Source organism: Cetorhinus maximus, chromosome X (assembly GCF_964194155.1).
Source record: "Cetorhinus maximus chromosome X, sCetMax3.hap1.1, whole genome shotgun sequence".
Taxonomy (NCBI): domain Eukaryota; kingdom Metazoa; phylum Chordata; class Chondrichthyes; order Lamniformes; family Cetorhinidae; genus Cetorhinus; species Cetorhinus maximus.
In genome coordinates, this window is record NC_135917.1 from 3,050,568 (window position 1) to 3,073,433 (window position 22,866).

General features: G+C 42.3%; 1 protein-coding gene across 1 annotated transcript in view; it reads right to left on the reverse strand.

Annotated features, from left to right (window-relative positions):
• The window catches only part of esyt1a (extended synaptotagmin-like protein 1a), a 91,264-nt gene that overhangs the window by 34,151 nt on the left and 34,247 nt on the right, over positions 1–22,866 (reverse strand). The window contains exons 2-4 of the mRNA XM_078534502.1: positions 10,444–10,485; positions 6,688–6,822; positions 5,283–5,356 (exon numbers count right to left, since the gene is read on the reverse strand). Of these exons, the coding sequence (XP_078390628.1) occupies positions 5,283–5,356; positions 6,688–6,822; positions 10,444–10,485 (251 nt within the window). The remainder of the gene's footprint in view (positions 1–5,282; positions 5,357–6,687; positions 6,823–10,443; positions 10,486–22,866) is intronic.

Genomic DNA, 22,866 nt, shown 5'->3' on the forward strand with positions numbered 1-22,866 from the left:
CAGCCAATGAAGTACTTGTGGAGTGCAGTCAATGTTGTAATGTAGGAAATGTGGCAAAAGTGCCTCGTTGACAATGAAGCACTTTGTGATATTCTGAGGTTGTGAAATAAGCAAATTAAAGTTTTTTTCTTTCTAGTAACCAAATTGGGTTCCATGTTGGGGTGTGAAATCTGGACAGAATGATGCTTATGCAAGCCTGCTTCATAAGTTGGCGTAAAGTTTGTTGCTTTGGCTGGATTTTCAAGTTCACTTTGTTCCTGGGAGACTTTGAAGGCACTGCATTGAACATTTTGAAACAATTTTTTCCTGATGCTGCATTCGTGTATGATCACCCCTTTTTCCATGCAGCATTGCAATTTTTTTTCTTTCACAAGATGTGGGTGTCGCTGGCTAGGCCAGCATTCATTGCCCATCCCTAATTTCCCTCTAGAAGGTGTTGGTGAGCTGCCTTCTTGAACAGACTGCAGCAGTTCAAGAAGGCAGCTCACCACCAACGTCGCAAGAGCAATTAGGGATGGGCAATAAATGCTGGCCTAGCCAGCGATGTCCAGATCCAATGAATGAATAAAACAAAATTGCATTTTGAGCGACAAATATAGGTGCAGTGATACAAATGGCATCCAGGGAGGTTGGCAGGATTGGATTCAGTGTCTACTGCCAGACTACAAGAGATCTGGATGAGGAGTGCCAACTATGAGGAGACATCATCTGCAGATCCAAAGGTACCTCAAAGGCACTTATGCACATGGCATTCCTACCTGGGCATGTCAGGTGGGCCACACCTCTGCTTTACTGCAGCTTGATTTACAGGCAAGGTCTGCACATTAGACTGCAGCGGATGACACAAGCTGGGACCATTCCTCCTGTTGCTGCCAAAATCACTAGTACATTAATCCTTCCAGGACAACAATAAAAGGACAACATAGAAGGACATCTACCAGATTAACCAGCTGCAACTCATCTGCACAAAAGATGCCATGCTTGTCCAGTAGAAAAGAGATAGCCACTGGAGCAGACACAGGAATTTACAATCTGGGAGGCTTAGATGGCACCTATATAGCCATAAACACTCCCCACAATAACTCCAGTGCCATCATAGAAGAAGGGGCATCACTCCATTAATATGCATGGTAGCTTCCCACTGCAACAATGCTATCTCTTATTAGCCATTACGCATGGAGTGCTCACAATGCTTTAATCCTGCAGCAATCCACATTATCTGCATTGTTTGAAGGTACTAAGAGAACAATCAGAGTGCTCTCTACAGAGTTGAGGGTTACCCTTTGTACCCATACCTGATTGCAGTTGGAAACACAAACAAAGCAGATACTATGATGAGGCCCATGTCACTGTGGAGCAGGCCATTGGGATATTGAAGCAACGATTCTGTTCGGTGAGATGCTGTACACTCCATCCAAGGTCTACAAAATTATTACTGCCTGCTGCACAGGCACAGTTTTGGAGAGAGATGAGCATGAAGCTGGAAGGTAGAGTAGTCCAATGAAGGTCCACATAAGATAGAAAGGAGGCAGAGGTGGAAGGTCATGATGTTTAGGTAGGGAGGGTGGTCCAAAGCTCTTACAGAACTACTCCTGGTAACCAACACTTACTCCCTCCTACCATCTTTCACCAAACATATCTCACATAGCGCCAGATACAGGAACAGCATATTCCCTGTTGCTATGCTGATTTGGCAGGTTACCCACCATTATCCTCACTCTCAGCTTTCAACCAAAAACAGCTCTGAAACATCAAAGAAAGGGGAAAATAAAGTTTCATTAGTTCAGTGCCTGTACAAAGCTTTTTCTTGATGAATGTGTAAGGCAGGCTAGCGCCATATCTTAACCTCAAGTGTCACGAGGTACTGTCCAAGTGAGGAAAGCAACTGTGGTGACAGGAGGAGGTGCTAGCCTCCTGGAATGGTCACGGCTGTGATCAACTGGATGCAGGAGCTACAGATGTCTCAGTCTCAGGCACTTGTTCAGGCCTTTATGGGGGCTGGACTGGGTGAACACCAGAACTTTGAGAGAGGAAGCCAACGTCTTCTGCAACCATACCATCGGTGATGGGCACTGCAAGTGGACACCCAGTATTGGCTCCATTGGGTGTCTTGAATGCTATTTCAGCCAGGCATCTTTCCAGCCATTTGAAAACCAGCAGCTCCTGAAACTGGGTGCTGAAGATCCCCATGGTTTGAGTTGTAGCTTGGAACACAGTTCTCTCCTTGTCCCCTCACAGGTTGGGGATCCCCTACAAAGGACTGTGAAGATGACAAAGTACCTCCTTAGTACTTTGCACTTGAATAAATCCCTCCTACAACATTGCAGAGGAAATCAAAGGTGCTCTGCTGCATGCTGTTCATGGACACATAAACTTAATGCCTTGTGCTCTTGCATCAACCTATTTCTGAAAGCAGAATTAGGAGGAAAGCAATCCCTTGCCCATGGACAGGAGACACTCTGATATAGACTCTTCTTCTCCTGTTCCCTCCGCTTGCTCCTTCTCCCTTGTGCTTAGTGCTTTACCAGATACCCCTTCTTCAAATTAATTAACTGAAACAAGTAGCTGGACAGGTGTAGAGCAGAGGACAGTACTTGACGCAACCTGGTGTGATGTGCAAGAGATCATGGTGTCACTTGGTTCTAGGCCTTCATATTAGGAAGAATATATAAAGAGAGAAAATGACAGCCAATTACATTGCATCCCCTAGAGAATATAACAAAGGTATTTTGTGTGTGAGGTAGCCTCATCAGAAGGAGAGTGAGAAAGATGTCAAACAAGAATACTTGCAGAGTGGTGGCACCATGTCTTTGACTACTTGAAAAATATTTTGTACATTTGCTCCAAGGTCCAGTGATCTTGACCATTATGTAAACATGATTTGCCATCTCCTTCCAAACAGCTTGAACTGCTGCATTTACAGGAAGCAGGGCCTAATGCCAAAGGGGATGTTTTGCTTTGGGGTAAATATGAAACATTTGACTAACCCAGCAGATCCATTGGCTGATACTGAAGAGCTGCTTCTCCTCAGAACATTGCAAGGAATCCTGAGAAATGCTATTGAACCACCCACTACAAAAAATGTCAGGAAGCTGCTTAAAGACAGTTGAAAGTGCTCAAAAATAGGAAGTGCCCTTAGAATAGTGTGTCTGATACACTACTTATTCAATAAGTTTTGTTTAAACCGCTGGAGTGACAACCAGAGTATCTCACTCTGTTCACAGTACTGACTATGGGCCTTGATATTTAGTCCAGAGTTTGTCAGTGTCAAAAAAAACCAAATTCACATGAATTATATTTGGTCACATCTGGCTGTTGTAGGACAGATTTTGCGCTCAGCTGTACAAGATGTAGCAAACATTTGGACGATCTGGCCTTCTGCATACTTTGCGTCCAATTCCTTCCGCCCATGATTTTGCGCCAGCTGCTAATGTTCTTGTGCCAGAGCCTCATTAGAGCCCCAAAATGCATGCCAAAATATTTAAATGAATAGCTGGTACATTTTTATGCCTTTTGCATTGGAATGTAGTTATTTTCCTCTACAAAACCTCTTGTTTATTTCTCACCAGATCATCCTGATCTCTGTCTGTCTGTCTCTCTCCCCACAACAACTCCCGGCACCACCCGCTCCCTCCCAAATGATTCCCACAAATTACTCCTACATCTCCCCCAAAACCACTATTCACAACACTGGTACCCTCATTATCATTTCATCCATCACATAACGTACACAGTATGCCTCCTGCATCACTTGAGTAATGGGTGGGGTCAACTTGTTGGTGAGTGGGAGCACAGAGAGGCAAACAAGAGGCAGCCCCTCAATTTTCTGCATTCAATGAGTCCCTCATTTAGAAACACTAATATGCAGCCCAAAAGTGACATTTTGATTTTCCTTCTTCTGTATAGATAAGCCTGGAAATTCTATCAGAATGCCCCATTCCCATTTAGACTGTCCGAGATCAACAACTTGGAGCATCCCACCACTTCTCACTCTGCAAACAGATATTCAAGTGGACCACCTGGTGACCAGTTATTCTTAAAGAACATTACGGCACACTTGGGGGAAGGAAGGTTTCTATATAAAATGCTCCTTTATTTTGGGGTCCAACATATTTAAAACCTCTTTTAGCTATAAGGTAATGTCCTAGTTTTTATTGCTGTTGGTGCAGTGTGGCAAACTGACAATTCAGGCTAAGTCAATGAGGCCACAGTCAAACTCATCTGACATCAGACAACCTCAGTCTGTGACCACACTAATTACTTTAATAATAAGCTACCTCTTTTCTAAAAAGAAATCTGGATAACCACATGGCAGTTTCATAACATACTTACCAATAATTTAAAAAATTATCAAGAAGTTCTAAGTGGTACTGATGAGCTGTTGCTTTGACAAGGACTTTGAACTTCTTGCATCCATTATCCAATTTTCTTCACCATTTTCTATTCAGTTCATTGCCATTCTGGTCACAAGCATGCAACAGCTACCTCACCAGTCAGGACTATTTCACTTACATTTAATGGTAATATTCAGTCAATAGCAATGCAGCTATTAGGTTATATCATTGTTAAACATTATGCAACTATTAATCAAGCAGAATCCTTGTGAGACACTTGTCATAAAGTAATTGCAACATAATATAGTAATGACTTTGGGAAATGAAAGTAACCAAAACTAATGCAGGGCACATATCTGAGGCTCCCAGTTAGATTCAAATCTCAAAGTACTCACTGATGAACAGTTTCCTACACAGAGTTTTAGATGTAAGTTATGGTGTTTTATATATATTTTTCTACATTCTTCAAGATTTAAAAACTGCTAACAGTATAGTATCATCCCTGATACTGTAAGTTATTCCATATACCCTTCCATTTACTGCCCACAACATAGCTGAGGGGCAGCTTGTTGGGAACATGGGTTTGGCCCTCACTTCCCCAGGCAGTGAACCCTAGTCTAAAAACAGAGGCTGAGAGAGAGAAGGTTGGGCAGGCAAGTCTCTCCTGACTGCCCTTCTGCCTCCCCAGCAACATTGGCAGAGGCCTAGGAGTGGTTTTTAAAAATGGGGTAGCATCATTTCACCAATAGACCCCAGTTTTTCAGAAAGCAGTCATGAAGGAATAGAAAAACAAAGTATTAAGATTACAGGAACTGAGAAATGCATTAGATTAATATTTCAAGCAGGAACAGGCAAATAAATTACAAATATGACATCCAGCATGTGCTTCTACATGCAAAGAGCATGGAGTTTAAACAGGAAAGTGGAATTGAACAGCAAGTCAGTTACCTGATATGCAGGTCAAGTGTGACCTGTCGTTTGTCTGTACCTGTATGCACCTGTACTCCATGAACCTTCAGAGGCTGAAAGACATTTCAGAGGTATGATTACTAGCACTTCCTTGATATATCTGGAATCTAGTTCAGTTAGTTTGGTCCACAGTAAAGACTCCTGCTGCTTAAAGTAAAAGCTCCCTAGATGGCTCCTCAAATTTAGCAGCTGAAGGTCCCAGATTAGTGCCGAGTTAGCTGCTTTTTTTCCCCCCCTTATTAAGAGTCAGCCACATTGCTGTGGGTCTAGAGTCACATGTAGGCCAGACCAGGTAAGGGTGGCAGATTTCCTTCCCTAATGGGATTGGCATTAGTGAACCAGATGGGTTTTTTACAACAATCGGCACAGTCATCATTAGACTTTTAATTCCAGATTTTTATTGGATTCAAATTCCAACATCTGCTGTGGTGAGATTCAAACCTGGGTCCCCAGAGCATTACCCGAGTTTCCAGGTTAACAGTCTAGTAACAATACCACTACGCCACCACCTCCCCCTAAGCTTCCACTGGGACATGGGCCAGTGTTAACAATTGACCACAACACCCTACATTAGAGAGGGGTATATTGACCAGGATGATTGTTATCCAGTGATTCCTACTCAGAAGCACTCGTGTGTAAATGTCAAGTGAAGGCAGGGTTAGCTTCAGCAGTCATGGTCCTGATAGTCAAAAAAAAAACCCACCACCATTCATTGCCTAGATTCACACCCAAATAATGGCCACCATCATGAGGTATAGGAGAGTGATCAGTGCCCATGGTCCACCATGATAAGGTACTGAGGGGACCAGTACCCATGGTGAGTTTTCAGTTGTATAAATGGTTCTCTGGTACATATTCCAGTATGACATCTCTTTCGATGGAAATTAGTCACTTATTTGGCACATTCATCATTTACATCTACACATTCATTAATACCTCAGTAGGTTTTTATTCTGGTCAATAATGCAGGGGAAGTCATGAAGGCGCACACATCCTGCATATGGTTTACTGAGGAATATCAGACCGAGTACTTTCTAAAACCACCAGTCCGTTACTTCAGTGTGTTACACAGTTCAAAATGTTCTCTTCATACAAAACCCAAATTTGCTGTCAAACGAGGACAAGTTTGGACTGTATAGTCAAACACCCTGCCGGCACTCATGGTCAAGGCTCAGACAAGACGAACCATCACTTGAGCAAAGTACACAAGGGTGTGCATGGAACTGTACTGCGGCGAGTCAGCACCTTCACTAGGGGGATGATGAAACAAAAATGTACCTGTGGGATTCACTCTATTAAACACTGAAAAAACTCAGACTGAAACAATGTGGAAATTAACGCTCGTTAGAGAAACACCATTTAACTTACACAGATATGGAATTACCTTCACTCCAAAGCTGACTTTTGTGAAGGCAAAGGTCTGCAGATGGTTGTTGGAACTTCGAATAATGGGAGCAATGGAGTTCACCAACAGCTTCTCCAGGTACTGACCAACAAACGGCCATGCTTGCTGCAGAACCTACCAATAAAGAGTCTTTCCGTTAGATTGTTACATTTATGAATTTACTCTTGGATCTAACAATCGCACCTATCCCTAAGCAATATGATTTTTTTTTGTAAGTTATTGTTTGCCTTCTTCAAACTTATTCTGTGCATCCTCCCCAGTTGACAGGACAGTCAAAAAATATTTTAGAATTCCAGATTGCTCAGTAACTGGTTGCTCAGCAATATGCAAGACCAGTCCCATGGAAACTTGCCCTCCAAACTTACTCCTCTCCCAAAGGGGCGACGGCAGACATCTGGTCAGCCCCTTCCTAAGCAGAGAATAGCCACTCGCTGTAGAAGCAATTTCAGATACAATCCTGAGTAACTTAATCAGGCTTAACCAGAGTTGAGTAGCCAATTAAAGCCAATTAAAGCCAACTCACCTGGCAGTAATGGAGCAGGCTTGGGTCAGTCTTATACAGACATACTGCATTTTAACACAGGCAGAGCACCTTTATATTTGATGGTACATGAAGAATAGTAGAATAGTAAAGTTTGCAACTAGTTGAGCATTCAATACTGTTCATTTACCCATTATCTATTCAATAATATGTCTGCTATTTTATAGCCCGAGCCAGGGTCTGGTAGACTGTTCATTCTTCTGTGTATTGAAGTGAAAGAAGCAACATGACCTCACATGGATACCCAGAATACAGTAGCAAGGCTACATATTGAGTGGGTAAAAACACACTCCAGTTAGTAGGAAGCAACAGCTTACAGGAGTGGGTTGTGGCAATGAGCCAGAGGAAAACAACACAAACTATGAGCTATGTCTTCCCTACTGTGGAAGTGGTTATCAGACACACACACAGGGTAGCCATGACAGAGACTGGACAGCCCTGGCCTCCCAAGTTGAAGAGAGTACTTGGAGCCATGTGTTTGAAACACAAATACATTTTCCTGTACAAATAAACCATTTGTTCTGCACCACACCCAAACCAAGGTCATATTGCAAACCTGAGTATTCGCTTATTCCAATTATTTAGCACAAGAAAACATAACCTCCTAATTCTTAAGTTTTTTTCAAGACTTGTTCCTTTTAGTTTCTCATTACTTTATTGATCTGTACAAAATCCTCTAATCCTTTTAGAAGGATTATTACTGTCATGCTTTATGCTGATCATTTATATAAAGGACACATCAAGGGTGACATCTTCCATTCTGGAGTAGAAGCTGGGAGGCGGGAGTGAAAATGAGGGTCATTTCTGCTTTGGGGGAGGGGCTGGACGGCTGGCTCCCTGCAATCTCACACCGTTCAGCTCATTACATGTGCATGCATGAGGAGCATGGCAAATCTTGATGCATGGGTGGGCAGGAAGTCACCATCTCCACCCTTACCTCTCGGGGTTGAAGGTCCTGGCGCCATATTTAAAGAGCACCCAGACAGCTACTTACTCACTGCAAGCCAGGAGCATCAATCTGGCTGTCATTTAAGATTCTGCACTTACCAGAATGTCCCAGAGCAGACAACATGTGGCCCCACTGTTCAGCGAAGCCTCCCTGCAGGTTCTCTTCCAGGCTTTCCAGAAAAGGTGGGAGGTCTCGTTTCCCAGAGAAGTGTCAATCCCCCTCACCACACTGTCCCCAACTACCACTACATTCCTTTTTGCTACCCCCACTTGAATGGCTTCCTGTACCACAGTGCCATGGTCAGTTTGCTCATCCACCCTGCAGCCCCCATTTTCATCCAAACAAGCTGAGAGAACGTCGAACCTGTTGGACAATTGCAGAGGCTCACGCTCCTGCACTCTGGGTCCCCTTACCTGCCTCACTTGCAGTCACACCCTCCTATCCCTGGCCACTGACCAAATCAGAAGACCCTATTCCCAAGTGGTGTGACTGCCTCCTGGTCCAAAGCATCCAGGTAACCTTCCCCCTTCCTGATGTGTTGCAGTGTCTGCAGCTCAGCCTCCAGCTCAATGACTCTGAGCCAAAGTTCCTCAAGCCGCAAACACTTACTGCAGACGTTTTTGCCCTGGATCACAATGTTATCCAGGAGCTCCCACACGATGCAGCCTTGACACATCACCTGTCCTGCAAACCTTAATGTGTTTTAAATAATTAATTATATTAATCACTTATTTAATGTTGCTTTCTTATATATTTTATTAACTTTACCAAATTATGTACTATTTTAAACCTTAGGGATAGAATAGAATAGAGCTTACCAGATACTCACCAAAGAGCTAGCTCCTTTCCCCATAGTCGAGCAAAAACCAATTTCTATGGAGTGAGAAAGAGGAAACAAGCAACTCTTTCTTCCCCCTTCACTGAACTCCCCTCTCACCAAACACCAAGTCTTCACTCAGTTAGTTAGCTGCACTCCATTAGCCAAGGCTACACAAAAGATCCATGAATTTATAGTAAACTGAACTGGGGCTACAGTAACCAGATTCACCCAGTTAGCTAATTCAGCTCCTACAGCTGAGTGAGTTTACCCTGTCTAAACTGCAAGAAAGAAAGACCTTAACCTGCTTAGATAGCATTTTCCTGTTACTGCTAATTACAGACTAAATAGATTTTAAGAGCAAAATTTAAAACAAAATTAACACTTATAACTCCCCTCCCACCAAACTCCAAGTCTTCACTCAGTTAGTTGGCTGCATTGCATTTGCCAAGGCGCCAGAGCATAGCCTGACTGAAAATTGAAGATCTGCAGTTATACTTCACTTAACCTTTACAGAAGCTGGATTATGTTACTTTAAGCAGCTAAAGGCATTGCTTAATGTGGTACAAAGGCATACAGACCACAAAGACCCAGTTGAACCCAGTTTGTTGGTCTCTGCTGGGGCTATTTTTGGAATGCTACAACTGGCCTCAGGGTTGTTATGGGGGGAGGGAGAGAAAGACTAAATAGAGAGCAACTGGCATCCATCAACCTGTGACCCAACAATGGGCAGAATTTCCATGAGAAGGGAGGGAAAAATTGGTAAGGGGAAAAATCTGCATGGTCCTGCGATTTTCTTTTAAAGGAGTTCCAATAATTATACAGTGGTAGGACATTGGTCCATGCCTGCAAACTGCTCACATGGCCAGCTTTACGATCTTAGTCAAGTCGCTGTGGAGGCATCAAAGGGAGAGCGCAAGAACCAGAGTGTGCTGCCCTAGGCTGCTCCCACTAATATCTCAGAGGCTTGTAACTTGGTCTTCAACCCAATGCCTTGTTGGAGAAAAGGATGCTCACCATCACTAACATCCATAACTCACAAGAGATTCGTTCAACATGCCCAATTCATGAAAGTTGAAAGCTCCATTTAAAACTCCGAGTTGTGAGCATTCAAAATATTTGTAAGCAAATTGCAAGCGTTAACTGGATTTGATGTTGGGCAATATCAAGGGAGAAAAGGAAACAATTTATTAATTATTGAAACAAAATAAATATATGCAATAAAAATTTAAAATCAGATTAAACGCATGTCTTCCCCCACTGCATTCATCATATTTGCCCACATTTGCTACAGATTTGAGTTGGAGTCAGTGACAATACTGGATCAGATTGCACCTTGTGCAACCTCCCTGCAGGAACAACCTTCCATTGAAAAAGCAGAAAAAACTCCTCAAACTCAAAGGAAGTCATTAAAGAACCAGTTTCTACCTTGTTTAGCCAGTCTGCACGCTCAAGATCCTGGAAGTTAATCTGTGAAGAGAGAATGCATCATCAGTTTGTTAATCTTTTAATAAACTGATTGATAAAAATCAGAGTACCTCACACAATTTGCTGTCCAATAATTTGGATCCCCAGTAAACAAAACTCTGCCTGGGATTGCATAAAAACTACCCTTACTCATATACTCTGGGAAAGTTTTGTCTCCAATATTTCTCATTATAAACACATTGAGTTTTAAGGTGAAAATCTTCACAAAAGGCTCTTATAATGTTGCTACAAGTTACCAGAGGAAGGGCCTTAGTATTGGATAGAACAACAATCAGCTGGTAGTCAAAATAAGTAAATCACCATTTGATTTTCGTCAAATGCCATGTCACCTCATACAATACCATATGCCTGTCACATAAGACAGGCAGTGAGCTCTCTTGTACACATTGATGGCACTGGAACAGGCTCCCCTGTCCCATCTTCTTGGTCATAAAGGGGGGCCTCAAAACACAAGAATTCATGGAATGAGAAAAGCTATTCAGCTCCTCGAGCCAATTCCTTCCAGAGATTCTACCCAACAAGTGTAATCTCCCAGGGAAAGGGTTTATAAAGCTTCTCTTTACCCCATGCCCCCAAAAGGAGAAATAAAGCTGAACTTCAGAGTACTCAGCTAACTTTAACATTTTAATGGCCTGGGAGTAGCACAAAACTGGCAATAGAGATTTTCTTAAGATAGCTGACAGCTGATTTGCTATCACCCATTTTGCGCTACTGCCCTATACGAATTTCATCCCCAAAATATGCATGAAACATCTAGAAAGGCTTTGCTCACAGAACAAATGCAATGCAATTTGGAAAGAATTGACAATACAGTACTGATTTGCATCTTATTGCTGTTATAAACAATAAAAAAACAGCAACTGTTCTGATTCCAAGACAAAACTCAGTGGAAAGTTCCAGAATCTGCTTGCGCACACATGGCCACAATTATGGCATCCTTCCCAGAGTACACTGCACAAATCAAAAGCATTTCCTCTTCCCCATCCCAGTTAAAAAACATGTAAGTGTTTGAAACTAGAATCTTTCACAGAACTGTACACTTTTCACAACACTTGACAGAGGATTCTGGGGCATTTATGTATCTGTTACTTAAAAATGTAGTCCACTGCTCTCCTCCTCATTTAAGGCTGAAAACAGATAGGGTAAAAGTTGTGGGAAGTGGCAGACGAATTAAAGAGGTAATTCCACCTCAACAGTGATTTTAAACGATGGTGTGTTTGAAATTTGGGGGGGGGCGGGGAGAGAGAGGAGGAAGAGGTGACAGGGAGATCCCCAGTTATTTGTTCACAGCATTAATTTCTGAACTACCAACAGCGAGTAGGGAGGCCATAGGGTGCAACCTGTTTGGTTTTGCCTAATTTTTGCGTGGAATTGTCATATCATTTTCAAACTAAAAACCAGAAACCAAATGTTACATTTTTATTTTTACAAACAAGAAATGCAATTTTTTCTCCATATCTGGGTGCATCCAAAGGTCTGTGGATGTTAGTTACTAAAGTTTTTGATCAACTTAACTCATTAGCAGGATAAACCTCAGAATTCAAGCCATTCTCCTGAACCCTACACACTCAACAGTTTTGAAGTTGGACAAAAAGTGATCATACTTATTCCCAACTTTCAGAGTTCAGACAACAGGAAGCAGTGTTTACCCTATCACGTTTCCAATTCTTGTTTCTATCGTACCTCTCATCCTCTTCTTGTTACCATAATCAACTTTCACACGGATATGGTCCGGCTCTAATAGCCAGGATTTAACTAAGTCTAGAAAAAACTAATTCATCAAACCGCAGGCAATTATGAAGCTTTCTCTTTCCAAGAAGGTCGTGGACACTGGGGGGCAATTGGAATTTAGACTTTTGTTGGGTAGGTAAAAGGAATTGGCATGCAGATCATGATCTAATTCAATGGCAGAACAGATTCAAGGGGCTGAATGGCCTTCTGTTCCGATGTAGCTTTCCTTTTGGATTGGACCAAATTTGAGTCTGCAATATTTTTGGAATGTAAATCTGACACCAAGAGATTGTGACTTTACAACACTGTGATGTATATGCTTTTTTTTAAATATAGTGCTCCACATTACTGTAGATATTCTGAGTATCCAGCACTCCTGTCAGCATTGATAGCTCAATGGAAAATGATTACAGCTTCTGTTGAAATACTTTTGTCTATTTGAGGAAATGTAGCCTTTTTGATGTGAGTCATCACTGCTGCCTGGTACTGTTGATAAGATAGCGTGCACACAGTCATGACAAAAAACCTCATAGCAAAAAAAAACAGCTGCCACTGTGGCAATAGCATCAGGTTCAGACTCAAAAAGGAAACCACATTGAACATTTGTTCAATGTTTTGTTATTAAGATGTTAAACACCTCTGAAAGAGAGAGAGCATCTGCAAGTAGGTTTGTGCATCTGAAATGGAGTAGGATGCTTCTATTTCAGAGTTATGCACATCTAACTAGAAGATATGAATCTGTGCCCATAACTCCCTGCACACTGAGTTCCCAGTCTCAGTCCTCCCATCGACACTGGGTGGAGACTAGATGCTCAAAGGAAGGAGAACAAGGCATCCCAGGCCACTTCCGGCTCTTAGGCACATCTTGACATGTATTAACAGTGGATATGAGAGAGGTAGAGGGACCTCCAGCCCCTGTACCTGGAGGAGCTACAACAGGCAGAAAAAAATTTGCTAAGTAATTTACTTCACAAAAATTATAGAGGGTGAGTTTTTCCCTGTAAAAGCAATGAAATAAAACCCAGTAACACGTCGCTCACGTCACATCGTGTAGCTGTGTCGGCCTGTCATTTGTTGTTAGCTCCTGCAATCACCAACAGAACTTGACCCTGAAATTGAGTAAACAACATCACTACCCCACCACATAATAGAAACCCAGCACTGGCAACATTCAAGGTCGCTCACTTATTCTGCAGGCTCTTTGCACATGATTCGACCAGAAGATTTCAACATGCAGAAAGCTACAATTACATTTTCCATGTGAATCATGACCATTCAAAGACATTCCCGGAAATCATAGTGTACTCAAGCAACGGCTATGCTGCAAGCTGCACTTGCACACCCATCAAATAACTGTTTCCAGGATGTAGCACATCTCAGGGTCAAGGTTACTGATAAAATGCTTGCTTTTCACTTGATCCCCTCAATGTTTCAGTGTTAGAACAGTATCCACTGTGTTAACCCAATAAGCAACACATTCCAGCCTTCCCTGCTCTGAATGCAAGACACTGAACTTCACTCAAGAATGCATCATTCATATCTTGATTAAAGAAACATTTTTTAATCCAACATCAGTTTTATTCAAGGGATTTAAATTGCTGATGGCTGCATCAGTGTAAATAGCAGGGGGATCTCTGTAATCTGACGAAGCCAATTATGTGCCTGTTGCAATTGTCTGGTGACAGTTTAGATGACGGACCCATTTGTCTGGAAACTTGGTAATGGTTTTTGCAGACAGAAATGCCTTTTCCTATGGACTGACTCACTCATAAAGAATGGCCAAATGGATGACCATTACTGCCTGTGGAATAGTCACTCACCAGGAGTCTGTGACGTAGGAGCAGAGGAGAGAGTATTGAGCTAACAAAGAAAATATTGCCCCTCAACATTAGATCTGTGTCCATGCCCAAGTGTCCAATGATCAACTGGCATTTAAAATCAGACACGGCAGAAGCAGAGAGATGCTGAGGAATGTACAGTACTCAATGTTCTGCCATTTGGGATGACAAACAACAGACAATATTAAATTGTATCCTATTTCTAGGCATCCAAAAAATATCTAGGACAGATCTTCATTCTGGCATCAATCTTTTCTTCACTTTGGATTTCTTTAAATTGTTGCAGAGCATGTGTTTCAGTGGACTCCTTGGGCTAGAAGTTAGATTAGGGCAGTTCTGGAGCCTGAAGCAGTGAAGAAGCCAGAGGCCCAATTTGGCCATCAGGCCTCTTCTTCATAATTTCAGTGAGTCAATTGGGCATCCAGAGGCAGTTCACCACCAATTTAGACCAGCTCTGGTAGATCCTGGGGAGTATAGGGGGAAAGAAGAGGGGAATGAATGGGGCAGGAAAGAACAAGATGGGAGGAGAACACAAGCCAACTGCGACCCTCGTGATTGCTGTGGAGTCAGGAGAAACACTTGCTCCTTCGGCATCCACATGTAGGCAAGTTATAAAGTTACCTAATTTTTATTAATAACCTCCAGCAGTCCCTTTAACAACCACCACTTAGGCTGCGGCAAGAACAGAAAAACCTGAGTACAGTATGTATGGTACGTGTTCCAATAAGTGGGCAAATTTCTTCTCCATGTTTCGTAAGCCTCGGTCTGAAGCTGCTGCTGTTTTGCTTCGGACTCTAGGAGACCAGTGTCTGAGAGTTGAATCCCAGTGTTTACACTTACCCCAGTGGCAAAAATCACTAGTCTATGGAAAACTGAATGAGCAAGCTGGGTTTAGTTGTGTAAATATTAGCAGTTGGATGTGGAATCCCTGAAAATTTGAACTCAAAACAACAGCAATTTAAAAAGCAGTTAACAGTGTTCCACACACAATTATTTTCTGGCTTAAATTTAGCCACGTCCCTCCATCCACCACATCACTATATTGAGCATGTCTCACTTTACAGTCTCCCTTCAATTTATCTTTGAAATGCATTGCATCAACACTAAGATTATGCAAATTAAGATGACAATACACAAGTTGCTTTTCTACAGTTAACAATTTATCCATTCTTCTGAGCAGCTGTCTGCAATTCCCCATTAAAGTGCTGCAAATACATTTTTTGGAATTTATCAGATAATTTATTAAGAGAGAAAACTTTTGAGTGTTCCCATTCAATCTGAATTCCAAAGCACATTCTAACAAAAAAATCTCTGGAATATTCACTTAGGCTCGCCCACGTTCAGAACCGACTTTTTTTTTTAATTCATTCACGGGATGTGAGCTTCACTGGCTGGGCCAGCATTTATTGCCCATCCCTAGTTGCCCTTGAGAAGGTGGTGGTGAGCTGCCTTCTTGAACTGCTGCAGTCCATGTGATGTAGGTACACCCACAGTGCTGTTTGGAAGATAGTTGTTAGTGGAAACAAATACAAACCAAGAACTGGGAAAAAGTTGTTGAATAAACTAAATATTGGGAAGGCTGAATCCATTATCTTCAGTCCCCGCCACAAACTCCACTCCCTAGCCATCGACTCCATCCTGCTCCCTGGCAACTGTCTGAGGCTGAACCAGACTGTTCGCAACCACAGTGTCATATTTGACTCCACGATAAGCTTCCAATGCCTTCACCAAGACCACCTATTTTCACCTCCATACAATCGCTCAGCTCAGCTGCTGCTGAAACCCTCAAACATTTTTTCCCTCCAAACTTTGGTACTCCAATGTACTTCTAACTGTTCTCCCATGTTGCACCCTCCATAAACTTGAGATCATCCAAAACTCTGCTGCCCATGTCCTAACTCGCACCAAGTTCCATTCAATCACCAACCTTATGCTCATTCACCTACATTGGCTCCCAGTTAAGCAATGTTTTTATTTTAAAATTCTCATCCTTGTTTTCAAATTCCTCCATGGCCTCATCCTTCCCTAGCTCTGTAACTCCTCTAGCCCCACAACCCTCCAAGGTCTCTGTGCTCTTCTAATTCTGGGCTCTTGAGCATCCCAGATTTTAATTGTTTCATCATTGGTTGCTATGCCTTCAGCTGCCAAGGCCCTATGCTCTGGAATTCCCTCCGTAAACCTCTTCCCCTGTTTAACTTTCTTTCCTCCTTTAAGACATTCTTCTTTGCTCCTCTACCTCTCTTTCCTCCCTTTCTTAAGATGTTCCTTAAAACCTATCTTGATCTGCCCCAATATCTCCTTATGTGGCTCAGTATCAAATTTTGTTTCTAATGCTCTTTTGAAGCACCTTGGGACATTTTACTACATTAAAAGTGCTATATAGATACAAGTTCTTGCATTTGCTGTAGTCTTTTACTTACTAATGGTAATACAGTAATTGGTATAAATCATACTTCCCACAAACAAAGGAAACAGACTGAATGATGAATCTTCAAACTTATCCTTCAAGGGCTCAATGTTCTTGCACCAACATATAAACAAAATTAACTGGCATTTATGTCATGCCCTGACCTGAAGAAACGGCAGAATTAAAAAAAAATAAAAAGCTAGTTGGTCCCCTTTCACAGGGGACTGGGAGGGACATCATCCAGAACTGAGGGGGGCCTGGGCCCACAGTGGGAAGGTGCCAGCATTTCTGACCACGCGGAGGAAACCAGAAATGTGCTCTTGCCACTTGCACCCACTTGTCCTCAGCAAATGAAGTGTTCTCCTACTGACCCTGCAAACCCCATTGAGTTCATCAATGGAGAATACTCTCAGGCTCAATCCTGACATTAACACTTGAATCATGTCCTGAAGTGTTTCAACAACAACAACTTATATTTATATAGCACCTTTAACATAATGAAACATCCCAAGGTGCTTCACAGGAGCACTGTAAAACAAAGTAAGAAACTGAACCACATAAGGCGATATTGGGTCAGATGACCAAAGGCTTGGCCAAAGAGGTAGGTTTTAAGGCGTGCTTTAAAGAGCTGTGAAGAGGGGGGAGATTCCAGAGCTTGGGGCCTAGGGAGCTGAAGGCACAGCTGCCAGTGGTGGAACAATTATACTTGGGGACACACAACAGCCCAGAATTAGAAGAGCACTGATATCTCAGAGGGTTGGGGGGCTGCAGGAGGTTACAGAGATAGGGAGGGGCAAGGCCAGGGAAGGAGGAATTTGAAAACGAGATTGAGAATTTTAAAGTCAAGGTGTTGCTTGACCAGGAGTCAAAGTAGCTCAATGGGCACAGGGGTAATAGGGGAATGGAACTTCCTGCGAGTTAAGACATGGGCAGAGTTTTAGATGACCTCATGTTTACAGAGGGTGGAATGTGGGAGACCAGCCAGAAGTGCATTGGAATAGTCAAGTCTAAAGATAACAAAGGCACAAATGAGGGTTTCGGCAATGGATGAGCTTTCAGCCCCAAGTGTTTGTTGAATTCTGAAATATCTGCAGAAATATTACTCTAAAATCATGCTACCCATTATCCTGTATGGGACTGGAGGAGCTAAGTCACTTATTTTTTTTTGTGATGGCAAAGTTTTGTGCCTGATCTCAAAATGATGGAGTTGAAGTCAGATATGGCAAGGTCGTCTCATATCAAAATAAATTCATTTTACCTTGGGAGTATGAAAATTGTTTTATTTTGTAGCATGAAGAGAGTCGATCAATAAGTACCCATCCAAATGATTGAATTACCTCCTGCCTTTTACATCCCTGCTGGGAACTGATGCAGATGACATGCCTCTCTCAATCCTTGTGATTGATCTGTCTCTGTGCCAAAATGTGCATTAGTGCATTTATTTCAGACTCCGGATGCAGGAAAAGTCATCAAAAACAGCCAATTTCTTGTCAATCACCAATGAGACTGGAAAAGAACATTTGCTCCCAACATGCAACAGTTAGACTGCAAATTCAAACACCAATGAAAAGTGGCTCAAAATTAAACCAGTCAACTTCTCTTTCTGCACTCTATGTTAGCTGATAACGCAACTGGTTCCCTCACCTCAGGTTTGGTCCTCGTCCCTTTCACAACAGTCATCATCACCCGCAGCTCAAAAAAAAATTCCACTTGCAATCTCTATGCCCTTTCAAACTACCATCCCATCTATAACCTCCCTTGCCTCTACAAAGTCCTTGAAAATGTTATTGCCTCCCAAATCATTGACATCTCGCTGCAAATCCTTGAATCTCTCAGATCAGGTTTCCACCCCACCATAGTCCTAACCAAAGTCACAAATAACATTCGCAATAACTGTGGCAATGGTGCGTTACCCCTCCCTGTCCCCCTCGATCTCACTGCATTGTTAACATGGTCAACCACACCATCCTCCTGCAACGTTTTTCCTCTGTTGTCCAGCTGAATGGGATTGCCATTACCTAGTTCCACCCTTTGCTGATCTTGTCATAGCCAGGGAACCTTCTGAAATAGCTTCTGTTCCTGCCCCACATAATTTGCTCCCAATGGATCTATCCATTCTCCCCTCTTCCTTATCTACATACTGCTGACATCATCAGCAGATATGGGTTCAGCTTCCACATGAACACTGATGACACCCTCTCTAGACCCCTCCACTTCCTTTGTGAAGTCAGACTGCTTGTCTGATATCCAGTCTTGGATGGGCTACAATTGCCTCCAATTAAACTCTGGGAAGACTGAAAACATTGGGGCTTTGGTGCCTGCCACAAACTACATACCCTTCCCACCAATTTCATTGCCCCTCCCCTCCCACTCTTACCTGGCCCACTGTCTCAAACTGGTTACAACCTCAGCATTCTACTCAACCCAAGCTGGGCTTCTGACTCTATATCCCCTCCATCACAAGAACTGCCTATGTAACATTGCCCATCTCTGCCCCTACTTCAGCCAAAACCCTCATCCATGCCTCTGTGACCTCCAGACTTGACTATTCCAATGCTGTTCTGGCCGGTTTTGCATGCTCCACCTTCTGTAAACTTCAGCTTATTCAACACTCTGCTATCCTTACCCTTTCCCACACTAAGCCCTGACCCATTATTCCTGTCCTTAATGGTCTACATTGGCTCTTGATTCCCCAATGCCTTCTACTTAAAATGTTCACTTGTGTTTTAATCCTTTCATGCCCTCAGCCTTCCTTATCTTAGTAACTTCCGCTAACACTCTAACCACTATCCACCCACACCCCCCAAAACCATTACCCTCACTGAACTCTGTCCCTCTGACTATAGTCCCGAGTTCATCCCCTCCTCCTCCCTCTCTTTACTTCATCATTGTCAGCTGTGCCATTAGTCGTTTAGGTTCTAAGTTCTGGAATCACCATCCTCTCCTTTTAAAGGCCCTCCTTAAAAGCCAATCTGGCCAAGCTTTTTGTCGCCCCTCTTAACGTTTCCTTCTTTGGCTCAATTCCATTTTTTCTGATTATGTCGCTGTGAAGTGCCTTGGGACTGTTTCATATTGCATGCAAATACAACAGCAATGGCAGTAGCATTGAACGCTTAAAAATTTTGGTTTAGGATTCACAATTTTGGGCAAAATAACTGACTGTCTGCTCAAGAGGTGATTCAGTGCCCCCAGCAGCACTTAACAGAAGCCTGGTGAATCAGGGCTATAGTATTGTGGAACAAAAACAGAATTACCTGGAAAAACTCAGCAGGTCTGGCAGCATCGGTGGAGAAGAAATCAGTTAACGTTTCGATTAACTGATTTCTTGTCCACCGATGCTGCCAGACCTGCTGAGTTTTTCCAGGTAATTAGGTTTTTGTTTTGGATTTCCAGCATCCGCAGTAGCTTTTAGCTTTTTGTTTTTATCTATAGTATTGTGGCCCTATCTTTGCACCAAGCTCCATCCACGTATGGCACCCAGCTGAGAATCACCCCTCACATCTGTATCCAGTACAAGTGGACCCCATTCTATCTAGAGTACTTGACAGTGAGAAGGAAGGGCTCACAATTCAATTTTTTTTAAAAAAAACTTTTCCATTACTGTCCCTGCTTATTAAGTTCTTGGTGTTATGTCAGGTTGGTCTCTATAACACAGCTCATACATTCCTGGACAATTAGTCAGCTAATTAAGCAGCCACACCTCACACAAGCACATTGTCCATCTTCCTCTTTATAATGCTTTGAGTTTTGTGCTTTTGGATCTACATTTTTTCCCCATTGTTCCTCTCCTGAATGCACCAACTATTGCCAGGCTGGAGTTTCCACAGACAAGGGGCTATTCTTCATGTGGAGTCCAGACAGCAAGCGTTGCCAAGGCATTACAGCTGGCCTGGGGCCAGTTGTGGCACTCCCATTAACTTAGCACAGACTGGGGAAATCAAACCTGGCCTTTACCTGTATCAATGACTGTGCAGTGCTAAATATAGTCTTGCAACTATAAAGAAGTCATCAAAGCAAAAGGCTCTGGCTGTGCACTCCCCATGTGCCAAGTTCCCTGGCCTCAGATGTACAAGCACTGGATACTGGATACCCCTACAGGGTGGATGGGAAAGCAAAACCAACCTGGGATATTTACTTTACACTGGTCAGTTTGAGAACATCCCTGAGAGAGCTGGAGACATTAAAGCAGCTACATCCCTGTGCTCTCAGTTTGGATATAGTGCATGATAAAAAAAAGGGGAGCCTAAAAAAAGCAAATAAATGCATTAATGGATATGGGGAAATGAAGTGGTTAAAAAAAGCTTCACTGAGATGTGTCTGAACATGAGTGCTGTGCTGAATCAGATGAATAACTGAGCAGGGAGGGGAGTATTGTTTGCCTGAGCCCCACAAATGGGGTTCCTGCATATGTCAACATACCCAGTGACCGGGAAAGAATGTATTAATACAGTGTAGGCATTGCACACATTACAGCTGTTTCTCTGGGCTCTGCATTTTGCTGTGCATGTGGACTACAATCTGCTCATAAGGTTAAGCTCACCAAGTATCTTGCTAAGCAAGCCCAAAGGTTGAAAACAGAGTCCTTCCTATTGGGCTCGATGTTTCAATAAATTTGCCAAATAGTTTATAGCATATGCCATAGTCTGATAAAGTCTATTCTTCTACTAACTGAGATTGGTTTCCTTAACTTCAGAAGCAGAAGAATAAACAACTATAGCACTGGATGCTTTTAAGAAAGTTTATTTAGATGACTACTTGGTAAAATGGAGGTATTATCTTTTCTGACATTTCTACAGTAGCTGTCTGAAGTTGAACCAAAGCTCCTCAGAAGGATCTTCTGAATGAGATAAAAAAATTTAACAGTTTGAGGTCATTGAGGGTCTCTTGTGTAAGTGCATAGCAATGTTGACTCGTGTGGAATATAAACACCTGCTCTGATCAGTTGGGCTAAATAGCCTGTTTCTGTGCTGTATATTCTATTCATACTGATTTTAACGTAATCTTATCTGTAGACCAGGTCAGGTTCAGGTCAGATGCCTGTTTTACATCCTGTCCAACTTTATATGCCATTGACTCTGACTGGGCTAAACCATGGAGAATAGTTACATGGGAGGTATCAGAAGCTTGCTTGAATCTATCATAGGAAATACAACACTTCCGGAAAGAAGAGGCAAAGAGAGAGAGTGTTTGTTGGGGGGAGGTGGGGGGAAACAGGGGTATAAGAACCATGCAGTAGAATTAATGCCACTCAATGGCTTTCCTATTGCTTCCATTACCCTCCATTTTGTTGCTTCTACATTGACGTCAGTTGAAACTCTGGCTTTATTTATGATAATGCCGAGTTATCTTGAGCTAAGTTGCAGACATAATATGGATCAATTCTGCTATAATAATGCAGCATCCTATCCATAGTCAATCAATGAAACAGCTGCTGATGTCAGCAGAACAACTTCTATTGCCTGCATTTCCTTAGTAAATCATCTTAATGATTCAACTCCTCTCAGAGTTATTCTCCTTGAGGCCTGTACTAATTAATCAATGAATTGATTTGCCCTTGATTTAGTTTGAGCTGGTTTGGGCCAAATTTCCTGGTAAATAGAACTGTGCAAAATTTTCAGCAGTAACATTTTGTGTTTGATTTTAACTGACTTAAAAATACCCCACTAACTGCAAAATCATTTTTATCAATATTTCTAAAATTGAAGATTCGCATTCAAAAACAGGTTTGTTAAAATGGAAAAACACAGCTGTCCTGAGAGAGACCACACAATTACATAATGGGTTTGTATCAACTGTGGGACCACAGTACTGCAAAATAGTACTGTGCTATATCTCACATGATACCGCTGTTGATTAGCCAGGGAAGGATATCACTGGGATAAAAGCAAAATACTGCAGATACTGGAAATCTGAAACAAAAACAAAAAATACTGGAAAAATCAGCAGGGAAAGAGAGTTAACGTTTCGAGTCTGTATGACTGAAGAAGAGACATACAGACTTGAAAGGTTAACTTTGTCTTTCTCTCCACAGATGCTGTTAGACCTGCTGAGATTTTCCAGCATTTTCTGTTTTTGTTAAAACACTGGCTTGTGTAGGCAATGACAAGTTCCATTTTGCATTACTTTTATGCAAAGTTAAAACCATACAATAATTTTGATGAATAAAGCTCGAGGTGCATAACATGATATGCAGCTGCTCGTTGACGTGATCATTCAGATCTGGCTGGTGTCCAGATCACATTACAAACACCCATTTGCCCTGGAGAAGGTTATTCTCACTTAATTTTGGAGACGGATTGAAAAATAGAATTTTTTTAAAGAACAGCCATGAGGTTCAGGCAATAAATAAAAATGTCAATTCCCTCTCCCTGTGCTGTTGTCACAGGA